General features: G+C 51.3%; 1 protein-coding gene across 1 annotated transcript in view; it reads right to left on the bottom strand.

Annotated features, from left to right (window-relative positions):
* Positions 1-4,126: 4,126 nt before the first annotated feature.
* OSBPL10 (oxysterol binding protein like 10) overlaps positions 4,127-17,572 on the bottom strand; it is a 322,138-nt gene continuing 308,692 nt past the window's right edge. Inside the window, exons 9-12 of the mRNA XM_052637028.1 lie at positions 13,212-13,398; positions 10,879-11,061; positions 7,499-7,652; positions 4,127-5,333 (exon numbers count right to left, since the gene is read on the bottom strand). Of these exons, the coding sequence (XP_052492988.1) occupies positions 5,289-5,333; positions 7,499-7,652; positions 10,879-11,061; positions 13,212-13,398 (569 nt within the window). The 3' untranslated portion in view covers positions 4,127-5,288. The remainder of the gene's footprint in view (positions 5,334-7,498; positions 7,653-10,878; positions 11,062-13,211; positions 13,399-17,572) is intronic.

The following is a 17,572-nucleotide window of genomic DNA, read 5'->3' as shown; positions in this document are numbered from 1 at the left end:
AAGCTCTGAGATCAGTAACCTTTGAACCTTAAGATGTAAACAAACAAGATAAATAAAACTAAATCCATAGCTAACAGAAGGAACTAATAAAAGATTAGCATTGCTATTGCTAAGTCACTTCAGTTGTGTCCGACTCTGAGTGACCCCACAGACGGCAGCCCACCAGGCTCCCCTGTCCCTGGGATCCTCCAGGCAAGAACACTGGAGTGGGTAAAGATTAGCATAGAAGTAAACTATATTTCATGCAAAGGTGAGCACAATAAAGGACAGAAATGGTGTGGACCTGACAGAAGCTGAAGATACTAAGAACAGGTGGTAAGAATACACAGAAGAGCTGCACAAAAAAGACCTTCACGACCCAGATAACCATGATGGTGTGAGCACTCACCTAGAGCCAGACATCCTGGAGTCCGAAGTCAAGTGGGCCTTAGGAAGCATCACTACAAACAAAGCTAGTGGAGGTGATGGCATTCCAGTTGAGCTATTTCAAATCCTGAAAGAAGATGCTGTGAAAGTGCTGCACTCAATATGCCAGCAAATTTGGGAAACTCAGCAGTGGCCACAGGACTGGAAAAGGCCAGTTTTCATTCCAATCCCAGAGAAGGGCAAGGCCAAAGAATGTTCAAACTATCACACAATTGCACTCATCTTAGTTCATTTCAGTCGCTCAGTCGTGTCTGACTTTGCAACCCCATGAATCGCAGCGCACCAGGCCTCCCTGTCCATCACCAACTCCCGGATTTCACCCAAACTCATGTGCATTGAATTGGTGATGTCATCCAACCATCTCATCCTGTCGTCCCCTTCTCCTCCTGCCCACAATCCCTCCCAGCATCAGGGTCTTTTCCAATGAGTCAACTCTTCGCATGAGGTGGCCAAAGTATTGGATTTTCAGCCTCAGCATCAGTCCTTCCAATGAACACCCAGGACTGGTCTCCTTTAGCATGGATTGGTTGGATCTCCTTGCAGTCCAAGGGACTCTCAAGAGTCTTCTCCAACACCACAGTTCAAAAGCATCAATTCTTTGGCACTCAGCTTTCTTTATAATCCAAGTCTCACATCCATACATGACCACTGGAAAAACCATAGCCTTGACTAGATGGACCTTTGTTGGCAATGTAATATCTCTGCTTTTTAATGTGCTGTCTAGGTTGGTCATAACTTTCCTTCCAAGGAGTAAGCATCTTTTAATTTCATGGCTGCAGTCACCATCTGCAGTGATTTTGGAGCCCCCAAAAATAAAGTCTGACACTGTTTCCACTGTTTCCCCATCTATTTCCCATGAAGTGATGGGACCAGATGCCATGATTTTCGTTTTCTGAATGTTGAGCTTTAAGCCAACTTTTTCACTCTCCTCTTTCACTTTCATCAAGAGGCTTTTTAGTTCCTCTTCACTTTCTGCCATAAGAATGGTGTCATCTGCATATCTGACGTTATTGACATCTCACATACTAGTAAAGTAATGGTCAAAGTTCTTCAAGCCAGGCTTCAACAGTACTTGAACCATGAACTTCCAGATGTTCAAGCTGGTTTTAGGAAAGCCAGAGGAACCAGAGATCAAATTGTCAACATCCGTTGGATCATGGAAAAAGCAACAGAGTTCCAGAAAAACATCCACTTCTGCTTTACTGACTATGCCAAAGCCTTTGACTGTGTGGATCACAATAAACTGTAGAAAATTCTGAAGGAGATGGGAATACCAGACCACCTGACCTGCCTCTTGAGAAACCTATATGCAGGTCAGGAAGCAACAGTTAGAACTGGACATGGAACAACAGACTGGTTCCAGATTAGGAAAGGAGTACGTCAAGGCTGTATATTGTCACCCTGCTTATATGCAGAGTACACCATGAGAAACACTGGGCTAGAGGAAGCACAAGCTGGAATCAAGATTGCTGGGAGAAATATCAATAACCTCAGATATGCAAATGACACCACCCTTATGGCAGAAAGAGAAGAACTAAAGAGCCTCTTGATGAAAGGGAAAGAGGAGAGTGAAAAAATTGGCTTAAGGCTCAACATTCGGAAAACTAAGATCATGGCATCTGGTTCCATCACTTCATGGCAAATAGATGGGGAAGCAATGGAAATAGTAACAGACTTTATTTTCTTGGGCTTCAAAATAATTGCAGATGGTGACTGCAGCCATGACATTAAAAGACGCTTACTCCTTGGAAGAAAAGCTATGACCAACCTAGACAGCATATTAAAAAGCAGAGACACTACTTTGCCAACAAAGGTGTCTAGTCTAAGCTATGTTTTTTCCAGTGATCATGTATGGATATGAGAGTTGGATTATAAAGAAAGCTGAGCGCCAAAGAACTGATGATGCTTTTGAACTGTGGTGCTGGAAAAGACTCTTGAGAGTCCCCTGGATTGCAAGGAGATCAAACCAGTCCATCCTAAAAGAAATCAGTCCTGAATGTTCACTGGGAGAACTGATGTTGAAGCTGAAACTCCAATCCTTTGGCCACCTGATGCGAAGAACTGACTCATTGGAAAAGACCCTGATGCTGGGAAAGATTGAAGGCAGGAAGAGAAGGGGACGACAGAGGATGAGATGGCTGGATGGCATCACTGACTCGATGGACATGAGTTTGAGCAAGCTCCAGGAGTTGATGATGGACAGGGAAGCCTGACTTGCTGCAGTCCATGGAGTCGGGACATGACTGAGTGATTGAACTGAAACAAAATAGAGAAAGTCTAACTTCCAGATTTCAAAACTGGTACTGGCATAGAATCACAGACACATACCAATGGAACAGACTAGGGAGTCCAGGAATAAACCCTTCACAGATGATCAAATGATTTTCGATAAGACAACCATTCAATGGGAAAAAGAGTGTTTCCAACAAATGGTCCCAGGAAAACAGGATATGCAGAGTCATAAAATTGGACACTTACCTAACACCATATACAAAATTTCACTTGAACTAGATGAAAAATGTAAAACATAAGAGCTAAAACTATGAAACTCTTAGAAGACAACATAAGGGCAAAGCTCCATGAAAGCAGATTTGGCAATAATTTCTTGGATGTGATATCCAAAGCAAAAGACTAGCCACCTGGGAGGCCCGGGAAAAAATTGGACTTCATCAAAGTTAAATACTTCTGTACATCAAAGGACAGTTATCAACAGAGTGAGAAGGCAACCCACAGAATGGGAGGAAATATTTGCAAATCATGTCTATTAACAATATATAAAAGAATGCAATCAGAAACTGTCCAAAGGGCTTTAAGGGACATTTCTCCAGGAGATACACAGATGGTCAAGAAATACATGGGAAAGACGGTCAACATCACTAAAAATCATTAGGGAAACCCACAATAAGATACCTGTTCACACCCATTAGGATGATTGTTGTAAAAACAACACAATTCTGCAGAGGCACAAAGGTGGCTTTCAAGGTGTGGACAAACAGGTTTCTTTCCCTAGGCAGTGGGTACATGGGTGTTTGTTTATAATTATTCCTGAAACTGTAATATGTTTTATGTAATTCTTTATATGATGTTTCACAATATTTTAAAAGGCCAAATGAACTCCCCGCCATGACCAAAACAAGGAAAAGTGATGGATCTCCATTTTTTACCTCCCAGATGGTTTATGCTCTGGCATAACACTGGAACATCTAAAAACACCACAGTGATTACTTTGCAGTCTCCTCATTAAAGATTTTCCTCTCAGAATACATCTATTCTGCTTTCCCTCTCAGAAATAAAATGATTCCATTTCCTTCTCCCAGATGTCTTAAGACAATGAACCAGAACAGGCTTACCTTATCATTTTGCCTGGTAAGTCGCTTCTCACAACAAGATCATTCCCTGGATATAAGTTAAATTTTATGACCTTATGAGAAAATATCTATATATAATGTTTAATGTGTTTAAAACACTGTTTTGATGGAAATATAATGGCTGTTCACATCAAATGAACACTAATCAATAAAATATGAGTTCATGCAGAGCCACCAATTCCAACAGAACTTTGGAATCCCTGAAAATCAAGCACAGACACGCAGATAAGTATAGTATTTAATCGAAATATATTTGTCTAATGTCTACAAAGTGTGAACAATTGGTCTTAAGAAAGCAGACGAAAGGCACAGAATTAGTATTACTACAGAGAAGCATTCATGCTACTGGATTGTATAAATATTCTCAGAGTGGCACAGTAAAAAATAAATTAAGCATTGAGCAAAGATCAAATACTTCATTTTCTCCTTGCTTTATGTTCTGGTCATGTCCTGACCACATTTGTAAAGGCTGAAGACTGAAACAGAACTGAAACCATGGAACACTTAGGCAGGCTGCATGGGTGTTTTAGTCACAGTGGTTTCCTCGCAGAGTTTGGGTCAAACAAGAGAGGGAGATGCACTAAAAAAGAAAAAAAATCCACTGGGCATTCTTTTCTCCTTCCCCAAACGAAATGCAAGGCTGTGGTAGTGCGTGCTTGTACGTGCATGCGTATGTCTCACTTCTAAAGCCCTTTTCCCAAAGATAAAAGTACTGAAGTCTCCATAGGACTTGTTTTCTGCCATGAAAGCAGCAGCTTCTGAAAACTGTATGACTAGCGCTTTGAGCATAAGAAATCATCAGAGAGCTTCTGGGGCAAGGACGTGGGAGGACCGTCCCAAGGCAGGCCTGGCCATGGCTCCCCCGAACGGGCGCTCCATCCGGGAAGGCTCCAGCCTAGACCTGTAACAGCTTCCTGCCTACTCCCCATCCCGCAGGAGATGCAGATGATCTGTCTTCAGCATGGACAAACAAACAACGAAGTTGGGGGCAGAGTGGGAATCCCAGCCATAACGGGGAGCAGCGGCCACCTTCCACCAGACGGACGGCAGTCCGGCCACGCCTGTTCACCTTCGTTTGGACAGGACTCATCAACTGGAGAATACTTTGTGAGTGCAAAACGTTTTTTGGCAAAAGTGAAAACTAGAAAACTTGAAACCGTATTGATAAAAAGGAGCTCATAATCACCCGTGTCACTGTTGGTAAGTGTGGGATTTCCACGTGTAGTGATACCCAGCAGACAGAGCACGTGCGTGTGAACAGACGGTGTGCAGGGAGCTCTGCGCACAGACACATGTGCACACGCAAGCCCAAGTGGCTCTTGAATAAGCTCGATCCCACAGCAGAGTCTGGGGGCGCATCGCTCACAACAGAATCTCAGGTGCCGCGTCTTGAGGGCTCTCAGGTGGCCTCAGGGAAGACCAGAACCTTGACACCGTACCACTTTAATTGCTACAAAATCAGGGCTATTTCTGAAAGCTCTGCATCTCCACCCATCAGTGTGCCTTCCACAGGGGGTTGAAGTACACCCAGCCGTCACCCTGCAAGAGACAGGAGGACTCATCAATACGTGCAGACCTGTCCGCGAGGTGAGGGCAGAAGCAAAGGGGTCCTCCCCGCCCAGCCCCTAGGACCCTGCGGAGCAGCGCTGGCTCCTCACGGCGCACAGCCCAGCCACGCTGCTGGTCTCACCACCCCTCCTAGAGCCCACGGGACCTGCGCCTCTGCCACTTCAGGAGGAAACCCCACGAAATGACCAAAACAACAAAGAGGAGGCAGATGGCCTGTTTGGTTTCCGTCAAGGAAGATATTAATTGGCCCCAAAAGAAAAAGCACCTTGAAAGGGCAGGACAGGAGGGAAAAAGGAAGGTATTTGGATAAACGGACAGGGAAGAGAAAACCCAAGGGCCTGAGTAGGAGGAACCTGCCCAAAGCAACGACTTTACAGCCCACTAAAGGCACACAGCAGGCGGCAGCCCCAAACACGCCAGCAGCCCCAGGAGACGACACCAGTCACAAGCGGTACTGGTGAGGAAAAGCTGAGACTCCTGGCGATGTGGACCTGGCGCCAGCCTCGAGGAGTGCACTGCATGGCAACCAGGCTGGGCTGGTCTGCACCCTTTAGGTGTCCTCAAGCCTGTTAGAGATGGACTAGCTTTTATACACCCTCTAGCAGGAGAAAGAATGGGACTCGCTGCCACTTCTTCACATGCAGCGTGCCTCAGAAGCCACGGCGAGTAGTTGTCTCTGGGAGACGAGATCTAGCTCACGGTCAGATCCTGGGGGATCCCGTGATGGCTACTTTGATGTGTCGATGTGACCGGCCCCGAGTTAAGTTTGTTTCTGAGCCTGAGTAAAGGTGTTTCTGGAGGAGGGTGGCATGTGGGTTGGGTCGGGGGTGGGGGGGGTGCGGTAGACACCCTGCCCCCGTGCATGGGAGGGGATAGCCCCATCTTCCCTGGCCGGAGTGGAACCGGAGGGGGAGGAGGTGAGGATCGGCCTTGTCTGTCTTGCCTCACTCATCTGGACTTCTGCCCTTGAGCTGAGGTTCACACCATCAGCTCCCTGGGTCTCAGGCTTTGGATTGAATAAACCACTGGCTCTCCTGCAGTTCAAGCTTGCGACCCACAGATCTCGTGGCTTTGCAGCCCCCACCATCTCATCATAGTTCTACACGAGCTCCTATCCCCTGTTGGTTCTGTGCTGTTTCTCTGGGGAACCCTGACTAATAGAGAGTCGCCTGCCCTGGGCAAGCCCTCCAGACAGGGACCGCTCCCAGTGTCCCCCAGCAGGCTTCCTGTCTAAAGCAGCGGCCAACCGTGAGGCCGACGCTCAGCCCACAGCCCTGGTTCCAGCCCACCTCATGGTCACCCTCTCTCCCTGCAGCCTTCCGGCTACTTGGGGCCATCCTTCCACGGAGTGCAAGTCAAGACGCCGCCAGCGCCCAGACACAGAAAGTCCAGACAGACTGCCACTGGCTCTCAGTGTTTAAACTTTTACAGATTCCTCGTCACCAGCTGAGTATCTGATCTCTCAGAAATTCTGATTTCTGGCTTCTCGTGAAAACTGGGGAATCGGCTTGTGATGGCCTGGAGGTGAGTAGCATCCACCCCTTTGAGTACAGGCTGGGGTCTGTCTGGTCCCCACCGGCCGGTTTCTCTCATCGACTGTCTCAGACTCCTGGCTGCCTGCCTGAAACACTGAGGCTCCCGCGCTTCTGTTGCTCCCAGTTCTGTCCTCAGGACGCCGCCCAGCTGCGCCACAAACACCTGGGCACATGGCGCTCTGACCAGCAGGTGGGCCAGCAGGCTGAGGGTGGTTTCCCCAGGATTGCTGGTGACCTGGGACAACCCTCCCCAACCGCCACCGGTCTCTCCCTCCAAGTCCATTCCACTGGCCCCACGAAAGGCAAAGCTCTAAAAAGGTGCTTGTCATAGGAAGGGTCCAACCTCCCCAGGTGAGGAGACGGGCTGGGCAGGCCTTTCCCATTAACTTGCTATAGAAGACGGAGTAGCAGTCTGCGGCCTCTGTGAAGCGCTAGGTGCCCAGAGCGCGCCCCCGCTGCGCGCCTCCCCCCCGGCAGGGGCGCTCCTCTAAAGGAAACCTGAGAGCGGCGGGCACTCAGGGCCCCGGGGCCGCGGCCGCCATGCCCAGCCCTCCCTCGTCCTCCCTGCCCGTCCCCCGCCCACCCCGCCGGCCGGGTCACCTCCTGGATGAAGTACTTGGGCCGCCAGGGCGCGCGGAGGTTCTCCCGCTTCCGCTCCTCCGCCCGCTGCTTCTCCTCCAGCCGCCGCTTCTGCTCGGTGGCCGCCTCCATGTCCCCTAGGCGCAGGCACCGGGTCACCTCCCGCCAGAGGTTCCTGGGGGAACATGGGGGGCACAGTTAGCAGTCAGGCACGGCCAGCGGCCCGAGGCTGTGATCCCGGGGCCCCATCTGCACCCAACCCTGAATCCCCTCTACCCTCCCGGGCTCTGAGCGCCAGGGGACCAGTCTAGGGGTGATGGAAGGAATCCTGCTGCTCCTACAGCCAGAATCCACGCAGACCCTTCCACACGGCAGGTACCTTGTTTATAAGCAGTGTACATTAACTCATCACCACAACACACCAGTGACACAGACGTGATGTTAGGACCCCATCCTAAAGCAGAGAAAAGATGACCCACACCCAGGGCAGCCACCTGCCCGAGGTCAGCAAGTTGATGGATGCAAATAGTGGCTGCTCCCGCAGGGGAAGCCCAGACTAGGAGTTACAGACACCTGGAGGATCCACCACCTGCCCGTGTCTACATGCGAAGTGAGACTCGTTTGTTCATTTGTTTACTGGAGAAGCCATCAGCTTCCTTCCTGAGGAAACACCTCCCCACTAGTCCCACTCTGTCCTGGAGCTGAGTTGGGGGGGACCCACATTTAGGTGAAGGGTCACTTCCTCACTTTCTCATATCAGAACCCGCCCAGATTCCACACAAAGGGAACAGCAGACTTCTCCACAGAGAGCACCCCTCCCTGGCTTGGGGGACACGGATGCCTCTGCAGCAGGCTGAGCACAGGCGCCCTGTTAGCTCCTAGGCCAGAGAGTCAGCAGTGGAGTGGCCAAGCTGTCCAAGACAGCAGCCTCCTGGGGAATCCGAGTCCAGGACGGGAGCTGGGCTCAGGCTGCAGAGGCCAGACTGCCCGCCCCCGCCCCAGTCAGTGCCCACCCCACAAAGCCCCAGGACAGTGGCCTCCCAGCTCCCAGCGTACACAGGAGAAAGCTCTGGAGCGGGGCAGGAAGCCAGGTCCAACCGGGCTCCCAGCCCTCGCTCTTCCTACTGCACCCTGAGAGCTTAGAGGGGAAGAGGTGGGCTCAAAGAGGAAAAGGGGGTGTGGAAGCAGACAGGGTGGGCTGGTTGCTGCCTCAAACTGGCTTTTCCATTGCCCCCACCTTCAACGCACATCTCGTGCAGAGGGAATGACCAGGTGCCTGGACATCTAGGGTGGGGGTGCTCCCAGGGCAGGACTTCCCCTGACAAGTCTCATCATAGGATAGTGGCCTCAAAACTAGAGGGCAGAGAGCCCCCATGGCTGGAGACGGGATGATGAGCAAGGAGCGGCCCCGCTTCAAGGGCTCTGCCCATTCATTCACAGGCTCCACCCAGAAACCCTTGGAGGGGCAAGGCCAGGGCTCACTGGGGAAGGCGCTGAACCTCAGGCCGAAATGCAGGGCAGAAAAGCCTCCAGAGCTGGGAGGGTAGGAGCAGGTCAACATGAAAAGCAAAAAGGAAGCCCAGGGAGCCTTCGCAGAGAGCAGGGAGGTCCTGGAGGCCAGGGGTGGTCAGCAGCAGCACGCAGGCCAGGCTCGGGGCATCGTGAGCACGCTGACGGGGGCGCCTGATGAAAAGCAGCTTCTCTTCCCGCAATGGGGCAGGCGTTCCCTTCCACGGGGTGGTGGGGAGGGGGGCCAAGCCCCTGTGGGGCCAAGGCAACCGGGCGGTCCTTCCTTGGCCTCTGCAGGTGGGGCCTGGCTGGCGGGCATGTAAGCGGGCTCAGGTGCTCCAAATGGCAGACACCACACCTCTGGGCCATTCCTACCACGAGACAACAAGGTGGACAGCTGGGTTTGCCGACGGCCCAGTTCTAGGTGCCAGGAAGTCCACGTGTGTGAGACAAGAAGCATCAACCCCCGCCCTTCTCCCGTTCCACACTCCATCCCCCATCCGCTCTGCTCCAGGCAGGGGCCTGAGGCTCCCTGCTCGAAGAGGCTCCCTAAGGACCAGCTAAGCCACGGACGTCCTTGGATGCTTAGCTCAGGGCATCAGAGTTTAGTGCTCAACAGCCAGGCCAGAAACAAGGGGGACTGTGACAGGAACCACAGGGCTCCTGACTAGGGGCCGGCATCATCAGAGGCCACGTGGGTGGGGGACACATCCCATCACAGCTCACTGGGCTGGGTTCACGCCCTCCCTTCCGACACGGAGGTCACACTCTCATCAATGAGCACCAGTGGGGGACTCCCAGCTCAACCAGATTTCCAGGACACCGCAGCCCTCTTTCTAGTAAGCTCAGTGACAATGTATTATTTACACACACTGGGACCCCTGGCTCATTTCCACATAATAAGCACTTTTCCAATTTGGCGGCAAACTTTTCTGGTCACGGCAAACCCTTTCACAGGATCATCTGTGATTTCATTTTAATCCCATGTCATCTTTCTATAGAGCAGCATGCTTTTCGATAAGAGCAGGGGCTAGCAAATGTTCTCCTGTGAGGGCCAGCGAGGCAACATTTTAGGCTTTGCAGGCCGTTTCACTAGTATTGTCGCAAGACGGTGGCCGCAAACAGATGAACACGGCGGTGTTCCCACAAAATTTTACAAAAATCGTTTACAAGGTGCGATCTGGCCTGCGGGGCAAACTTGGCTGAACTCCTGGATTTAAAAATTTTAATGGCATATTTCCAGAAGACTCTGCTTCTGTACTTGCATAAACATCACGTTAAGTGGCTGCAGAATATTCATAGGACAGAGTGGGTTCTCCTTTACTCACTTAACCATTCTCCAAATCACTGCACTGTTAAATGGTTTCTGTCTGTTGTTTAATTAAAAAAAAAAATTTCATTTTTAAAACCTTTTGTGAACTGAAGGACTCTCCCTTAGATGAGATTCCCAGAAGCAGACTACAAAATAAAGGAGAAGTCTCGAATTTAAAGCTTCCGGTCCCTGCAGCGCACCTGGCACCTGCCTGCACAGGACCCAGTGTCAATTTTTCCACAGCTAATCTGGTAAGAAAATAAAAGTATCTCACTGCTTAATTGCACAGTTTTTTGATTACTAGCATCGCTCTGTACTTAACTTAGTGATTAAGTAACAGACCAGCAGAGCTGACAAATTCTTGTAAGACGGGCAGTAAAGTCCGGGCGGGCTGTCTTCACATTCTACCCCATGACTGCAGAACAATAAACTGAAAGCGACAACCGGTCTATTCCTAAGTGACGCCCGGAGGATAACTCCAGTTTCTAAAGGAATCAGAACATGATTCTGGCCCCATCCCCTGAGACGTCCTCCCTGCCCCTTGGGTCACATGCTAAGGTCAGCAGAGCTTGGTCTCCACCTGGACTCCATGGGGCCCTGCTTCTCCAGGGGGCGGATCTTCTTGGGGTACACGGGCAGCGTGGTCGTGTCGATGACCTTGGTCTCCCCGTTGTTGTAGGTGAACTCCAGGGTCCCGTTCCACTCCCCGTGGGCTTTGCACACGATGGTGTTGGTGGGGTTGTGCTTCACTTCTGCTGTGACCCTGAACGAACAAAGAGTGCAATGGACACACTTTGTGAGATTTTCAGAACACAGACTGACTTCAAAAGATGTGCTCACGTCGAGAGATTTTTTTTTTTTAATGGGGCTGCTCTTTTGCTCAAAGACTAGCTCTTAAAATGTGATCTAACATCCTTGAGCAGATAAGGAAAGCATCAGTGGGCAAACAGGTAGATCTGAATAACGTCTAAGGATGCAGCAATGTTAACTGCTCAGCGTTTTTTTTTTTTTATATATAATTTTATTTGATTATATTGGTTTTGCCATACATTGACATGAATCCACCACGGGTGTACATGCGTTCCCAAACATGAACCCCCCTCCCACCTCCCTCCCCATAACATCTCTCTGGGTCATCCATGCTTAGCTTTTTTAATTGAAGTATTCTTAATTTACGATGTGTGTTAGTTTCAAGAAAACAGTGATTCATATAGTTTACACACACATATATGAACATGTATATATATTTTTTCAGATTCTTTTCACTTATAGGTTTATAATAAGATACTGAGTAGAGTTCCCTGTGCTATACAGGAGGTCCTTGTTGTTTACCTGTTTTATATAAAGTATGTATATGTTAATCCCAAAGTCCTAATTTATTCCCTCCTCCGTTTTCTCGGTTTGTTTTCAATTAATATTGCTTTACTGATTTTTGACAATAAATTAGGCAGCTTAAAATTATACGTGCTTTATTGCTCTTTATTGTGAGTTGTTTAGTTGAATCTCATCAATTTCTTAGTTTTGATAAACATGCAAAGGTTTTACAAAATGTTATTATTGCAGTGGAAATCACCCTTCTTCCTCAAATAGCATCTAACAGTGTACATTTTGGGACCTCTCTGGCGGTCCAGTGGTTAAAATTCCACACTGCCACTGCAAGGTGGTGGGTCTGACCCTGCTGGAACTAGGGTCGCTGGTAACGGAACTAGATCCTGCATGCTGTGGGGTGCGGCAAAAAAACTTTTTTTAGTAATAATAATAATAGTAATAATAGTGAACATTTCAACCACCAAAAGAACATAAGAGCCTCAGGAGAACTTTTCAATCTCTCATCGAGGGCGACTCCCTGTGGCCTGGTGTACGAGGGCCCTGGTGGAGGTGCGTGGCCTCTTGCCTCACCCACTCTGCCCGGGGACTCGGGCTCAGCTCTGGGTGAAGGCAGAGCCCACTCCCTCTCCCTAGGAGCCTGCTGTGGGCAGAATAACACAGCAGGAATGGGAGGTGGAGGAGCCTCTTTTCCTCTTTTCATCCACACTCCAGATTAATGTGGAGTTTCTGAACACAGGCCTGGAAGCGTTCCGCCTGAGCTTGGACACAGCTGGGGGCCCAGGGTGCACCTGGGATCCTCTGGCGGATCCTGTGGGAAGGGTGTCTGTGCTGTGCTGGTAACGCTCTAACAACAGGCTCACCACAAGGGAAACACCCGGTTTGCAGCCCTTCTGTGAATTTCTTCCCTGCCCCAACCTTGGTGGATCTCAAGCCATCAGGCAGGACGAGGGGCCGCAGAGTGGGGGAGAAATGCACACAATTGGCTCTTAGGAGCCAGTGTGTCCAGCTCCAAAATGGCCAGGAGGGCGTCCACTTTCCGGGATGAACACCACCATCCACCACCCCTAGGTGAACGCCACCCAGGACAACTTTCCAAGAGAAAGGCATAAGAAAGTCCTCCTTTGCTTATCCAGTGATCTACTCCAAAGGGAGAGAATCTTATAACCAGAACCATGAAAATGAGGTGAAGCTCTGCTCCAAGCCCTCTCCTTCCTCTTCTTAAGGCATGCTTCCTAGCTTCCCAAAGGAGAGAAACAGTCCTGCTCTCAAAGACACAGGATTCAGGATGTTGCGTGGCGCTCATGGACCAGCTGTATCAGAACAGGTCAGGCGGAGGCCTGGGGAGCGAGAGGCGACAGTAACCCCAGAAGCCCTCTGCTCTCTGCTCTGTGCTCCACCAGCAGCTCACCAGGCCGGGAAGGGTCCAGAGCTCTGCCCCAGGAGACCCGTCATCTGAAAAAGATCCCTTAACTGGATTTTGATTATCAGCGCATCTCCCGGCTGGAACCCAGGCTTCGGATGGAGAGACGAGGCCTGGGGCCTCGTGATCAGACGGACACGGGCCCGGCCCCTGCCACCGCCTACCTGTGGACCTTTCCCCCGTAGAAAGGCTTCGTGTGGAAGATGACGGTGGCCGAGTAGCCGGTCTTGGCACAGGCGATGCTGACTTTGCCTCCGAGCTCCACCCACGGGAGGGTGAGGATGGACCGGGCGTAGGCGCTGGGCAGGGTGAACACGTACTCCTCCCCGTGCTCCAGGAGCCGCAGCACGCCTGGGGGAAGACGGCACATCGGGCTCGCCCACGACGGAAGGGCAGCTGGTCAAACCCAGCGCGACCCTGCGGGGCTTCGTGCCCCCCGTTCCTCATCGGCAAGACTCAAGCCTCCCCGACCTCCCCGGAGGTCCAAAGGGCAAACCCGCACAGTTGCTAACCAAGACAGGAGCAGCGCTGCTGCTGACTGCAGCCGGGACCTGGGCACCTGCACGCCCACCGATGGAGGAGTGGACTGCGGAGACGCGGCGCACGCACCATGAAAAGAGTGAAGCAGCCACTCACAGAGGTGCGGACAGACCTGGTCCGTCGTACGGGGTGAAGTCAGAAAGACAAGTACCACATATTAACACGCATACACGGAATCTGGAAACAGCGCAGATGGACCTGGCTCCAGGGCAGGAACAGAGACACAGATGTACAGAGTAGACGTGTGGACCCTGCACACAGCCTCATCTTTCAGCAGCCCCGCCCCTGAACTACTCAGCTCCTCACCCCATCCTCCCGGGTTGGGATGCACAGCTTGGAGGCCAGGAACCCACCATGTCCTCCTTTGCTGGGCAAAGTAATAAAGCTGTTCTCTTCTACTTCACCCAGAACTTGGCCTCTGAGATTTGATTTGGCACCAGGCATAGAAGCTGAGCTTGCAGCATCACTGGGGACCAGTGCAAAGATGAGAAACCAAACCTGCTCCGGCCACGGATGTCACGCCTCCCGCCTCTGCCCAGGCGCCCCTGGCAGCCGCCTCGCTGCCAGTCCCGTGTGCCGTGCCTCCACTGCTTGTCAGGCACCAGGAACACACGCGAACCACACAGACTCATCCTCTGCCCTCAAGAAGGCAAAAGACAGGTGGGTGTGAGTGAGGGGCCAGCAGAGCCGTGACGAGGAGGGACGGGGAGGAGCTGACCTGGCAGGACAGACTCCCCTGGGGAAGGGACGCAGGAGCTGGGCTAAGGGCTGAGCTGGGGAGGAGGGCAGGGGAGAGTGTCAGGTTGAAGAAGGCATGTGCAAAGGCCCTGTGGCGGGGAGCAGCCAGGTGAGCCTGGGGTGGGGGGGAAGGGGGCTGAGAAGAGGCTCCTGGGGGAGAAAGGCTGGTGGTGGGCAGAGGTGTGGAGGCTGCTCAGTCTACAGGGGCCAGATTGCACCTTTAAACTTCTAAAAGCCTGTTGACGACTTCTGCCTTTATCCTGAGGGCAACAGAGACAGGCTCAAAGGTTCCCAGGAAGTTAGAAATCAGAGCGCTCTGCGCTGCCACCACCCAGGGGAGTCCGCCCCGGAAGCTGAGCACTAGACCTGGAGAGCTCCGACCCTCTTGCCACACTGCAAACGATTCGGGGTTCTCTCTTTTTCTGGGGAAAAGAACGATAGTTTGGACCAAGTTCTCAAAGACCGCTGTGAGCACCGCTGTACGCACCATCTCCCTGGGCTGCTAGACAGCGGGTGCATCAGCGTCCAGCTCCTGCCTGCTGGGCGCCCCACCGAGGGCCAGCACCTCCCTGCCCGGCAGAGGCCTGGGAACCAGCAAGATGGGCTTCCTGAGGTTCACTCTGAGTGAGAGCCTTCCTGGCCTCCCACCCCACCCTGGGGCTCTGCTTCCTATAGAAATGCCCTCCTGCCTCCACTCCTGTCCACGCTGGCCTGGCAGTGGGAAAGGGCACCGAGAGCCTCAGGAAAGCCAGTGTGTGCTTCGGATCCATGCGACCAGAAGCATCAGTGATGTCCCCTCCCTGGGCCTCTAGTCCCTCTACCGGGAAGAATAAGGAGGCTCAATGTGCCCTGGGGACCCTGCCTGGCTCCAGGGCCTTCACAACTACTCACTGAGCATTCCTTGGAAACAAAGAAATGAAAACTCAGCTGGCACTTCCCTCAGCCTAGATAAGCATCTAAATCAACAGGCCTAGGTACCACTCAGTCATGAAAAGAATAAAGTCACATTTTCACCAACAAGGATAAAACTAGAGATGAGCACACTACGTGAAGTAGGTCAAGCAGAGAAAGACAAACGCCACATGGTACCACTTACATGTGGGTCTAAAACATGACACAGATGAGCTTATCTATGAAACACTCTGCTTATGTAACTTACATGCAAAACACATCGTGCGAAACGCCAGACTGGATGGACCACAAGCTGGAATCAAGATTGCCGGGGGAAATATCAACAATCTCAAATGACATCACTCTAAAGGCAGACAGCAAAGAGGAAATAAAGGGCCTCTTGATGAGGGTGAAAAAGGAGAGTGAAAAACTGGCTTAAAGCTCAACATTCAAAAAACTAAGATCATGGCATCTGGTCCCATCACTTCATGGCAAATAGATGGGGAAAAAATGGAAATGGTGAGAGACTTGGGCTCCAAAATCACTGCAGATGGTGACTGTAGCCATGAAATTAAAAGACGCTTGCTGCTTGAAAGAAAAGCATTGACAAATCTAGACAGCATATTAAAAAGCAGAGGCATCACTTTGCAGACAAAGGTCCGTCTAGTCAGAGCTATGGTTTTTCCAGTAGTCATGTACAGATGTGAGAGTTGGAACATAAAGAAGTCTGAGTGCTGAAAAATTGATGCTTTTGAATTGTGGTGCTGGAGAAGACTCTCGAGAGCCCCTTGGACTGCAAGGAGATCAAAACAGTCCATCCTAAAGGAAATCAACCCTGAATATTCATTGGAAGGACTGATGCTAAAGTTGAAGATCCACCTGATGTGAAGAAACTGACTCACTGGAAAAGCCCCTGATGCTGGGAAAGACTGAGGGCAAAGGAGAAGGGGCCGACAGAGGATGAGATGGTTGGATGGCATCACCGACTCAATGGATGTGAATTTGAGCAAACTCCAGGAGATGATGAAGGATAGGGAAGCCTGGCGTGCTGCAGTCCATCGGGTCCCAAAGAACTGGATAGAACTTAGCAACTGGGCAACAAAGCATAAGCAGACTCACAGACGTGAAGAACAGAATTGTGCTCGCCAAGGGAGAGGGGGCTAAGGGAGGGATGGCTCGGGAGGCCGGGGTGAGTGGATGCAAACTAGAGTACATCGGACAGGTAAACAGCAAGGTCCTACTGCATAGTGCAGGCAACCACATCCAGTGTCCGGTGATAAACCGTAATGGAGGAGAATACGAAAAAGAATGAGTTTGAGGGGGTGTGTGTGTGTGTGTGTGTATATATATATATATATATAACTGAGTCACTTTGCTGTACAGCCAACAAATTAAAATAAAACATCAACCAATCAATCGAGCTGGAATTTGCCCAGCAGAGAGACACTGTGGGTGTGGCTGTGTCCCTTTCAGCCCCGGGGAGCTCGCCAAGAGAGTCTGAAGATACAGAGGGGTCACGAGTACTGAATTTCCAAAGCCCACATAAAGATGTACTGGAGGAGTCACTCAATTTACTCTTGAAAACTCCCTGAATTGCCCATGAGCCACAGTGGATGGAACAAACCAGGCTCGTTCAGGACCCTCACGCTCACCCCGGGTGAAGTCCTGCCAAGTCAGACCTGCCGGCACACAGATAGCAGGCTGTGAGCCCAGGGGACAGCTGCGTGTGTGTGTGGCGGGGTAGGGGGTGGGGGGGCAGGATGCTCACGCGCAGGCACCTGGAGAAGTGAAGATCCCTGAGAAAAGCAGGCTTATGGGTCACTCAGGACCACGGGGCAGGCCTGAGGGGCAGAGGTCGCAGCAACACTGAAATCTCTCCCTCTCACCCTCTTATGTTACATGAATCCCTGTGACATAAACGCCCAGGCAACACGGCTCCACTCCACCAGATACGCCAAAATTCTGAGCACACTGACCTCTGCACTATCTTAAGTACAGCATCTTCCCCAAAGCCAAGCCTCAGGCCTCTCTCTCCTCACTGTCCCTCCTCCCAGAGCCGAGAGGCCCCAGGTAACCCCTGGGGCCCTGTCCTGAGATGCAGGCGAGGGTGGACCCGTGTCTCCCAGGAGGACCTGACCCTTGTCCCTTCTCACGGCTCCTGCTCAGGACCCTGGGGAAGTATGGGCAGGCCTGAATTACATTCATTTTTAAGGCTACTTGCGCCCTTCCTAGAATTAAGCTGCTAAAGATAGAGGCAGGTGGCAAGTTTCAGCTCATGCCAAACAGATCTGAGACCAACAAGTCAAGACGGACTGGAAGTGGAAGCTGGGGAGAATGAGGCCCCATTGATTCCCCC

This window comes from Budorcas taxicolor, chromosome 1 (genome assembly GCF_023091745.1).
Source record: "Budorcas taxicolor isolate Tak-1 chromosome 1, Takin1.1, whole genome shotgun sequence".
NCBI lineage: Eukaryota > Metazoa > Chordata > Mammalia > Artiodactyla > Bovidae > Budorcas > Budorcas taxicolor.
This window is presented reverse-complemented; position numbering and strand designations above follow the sequence as displayed.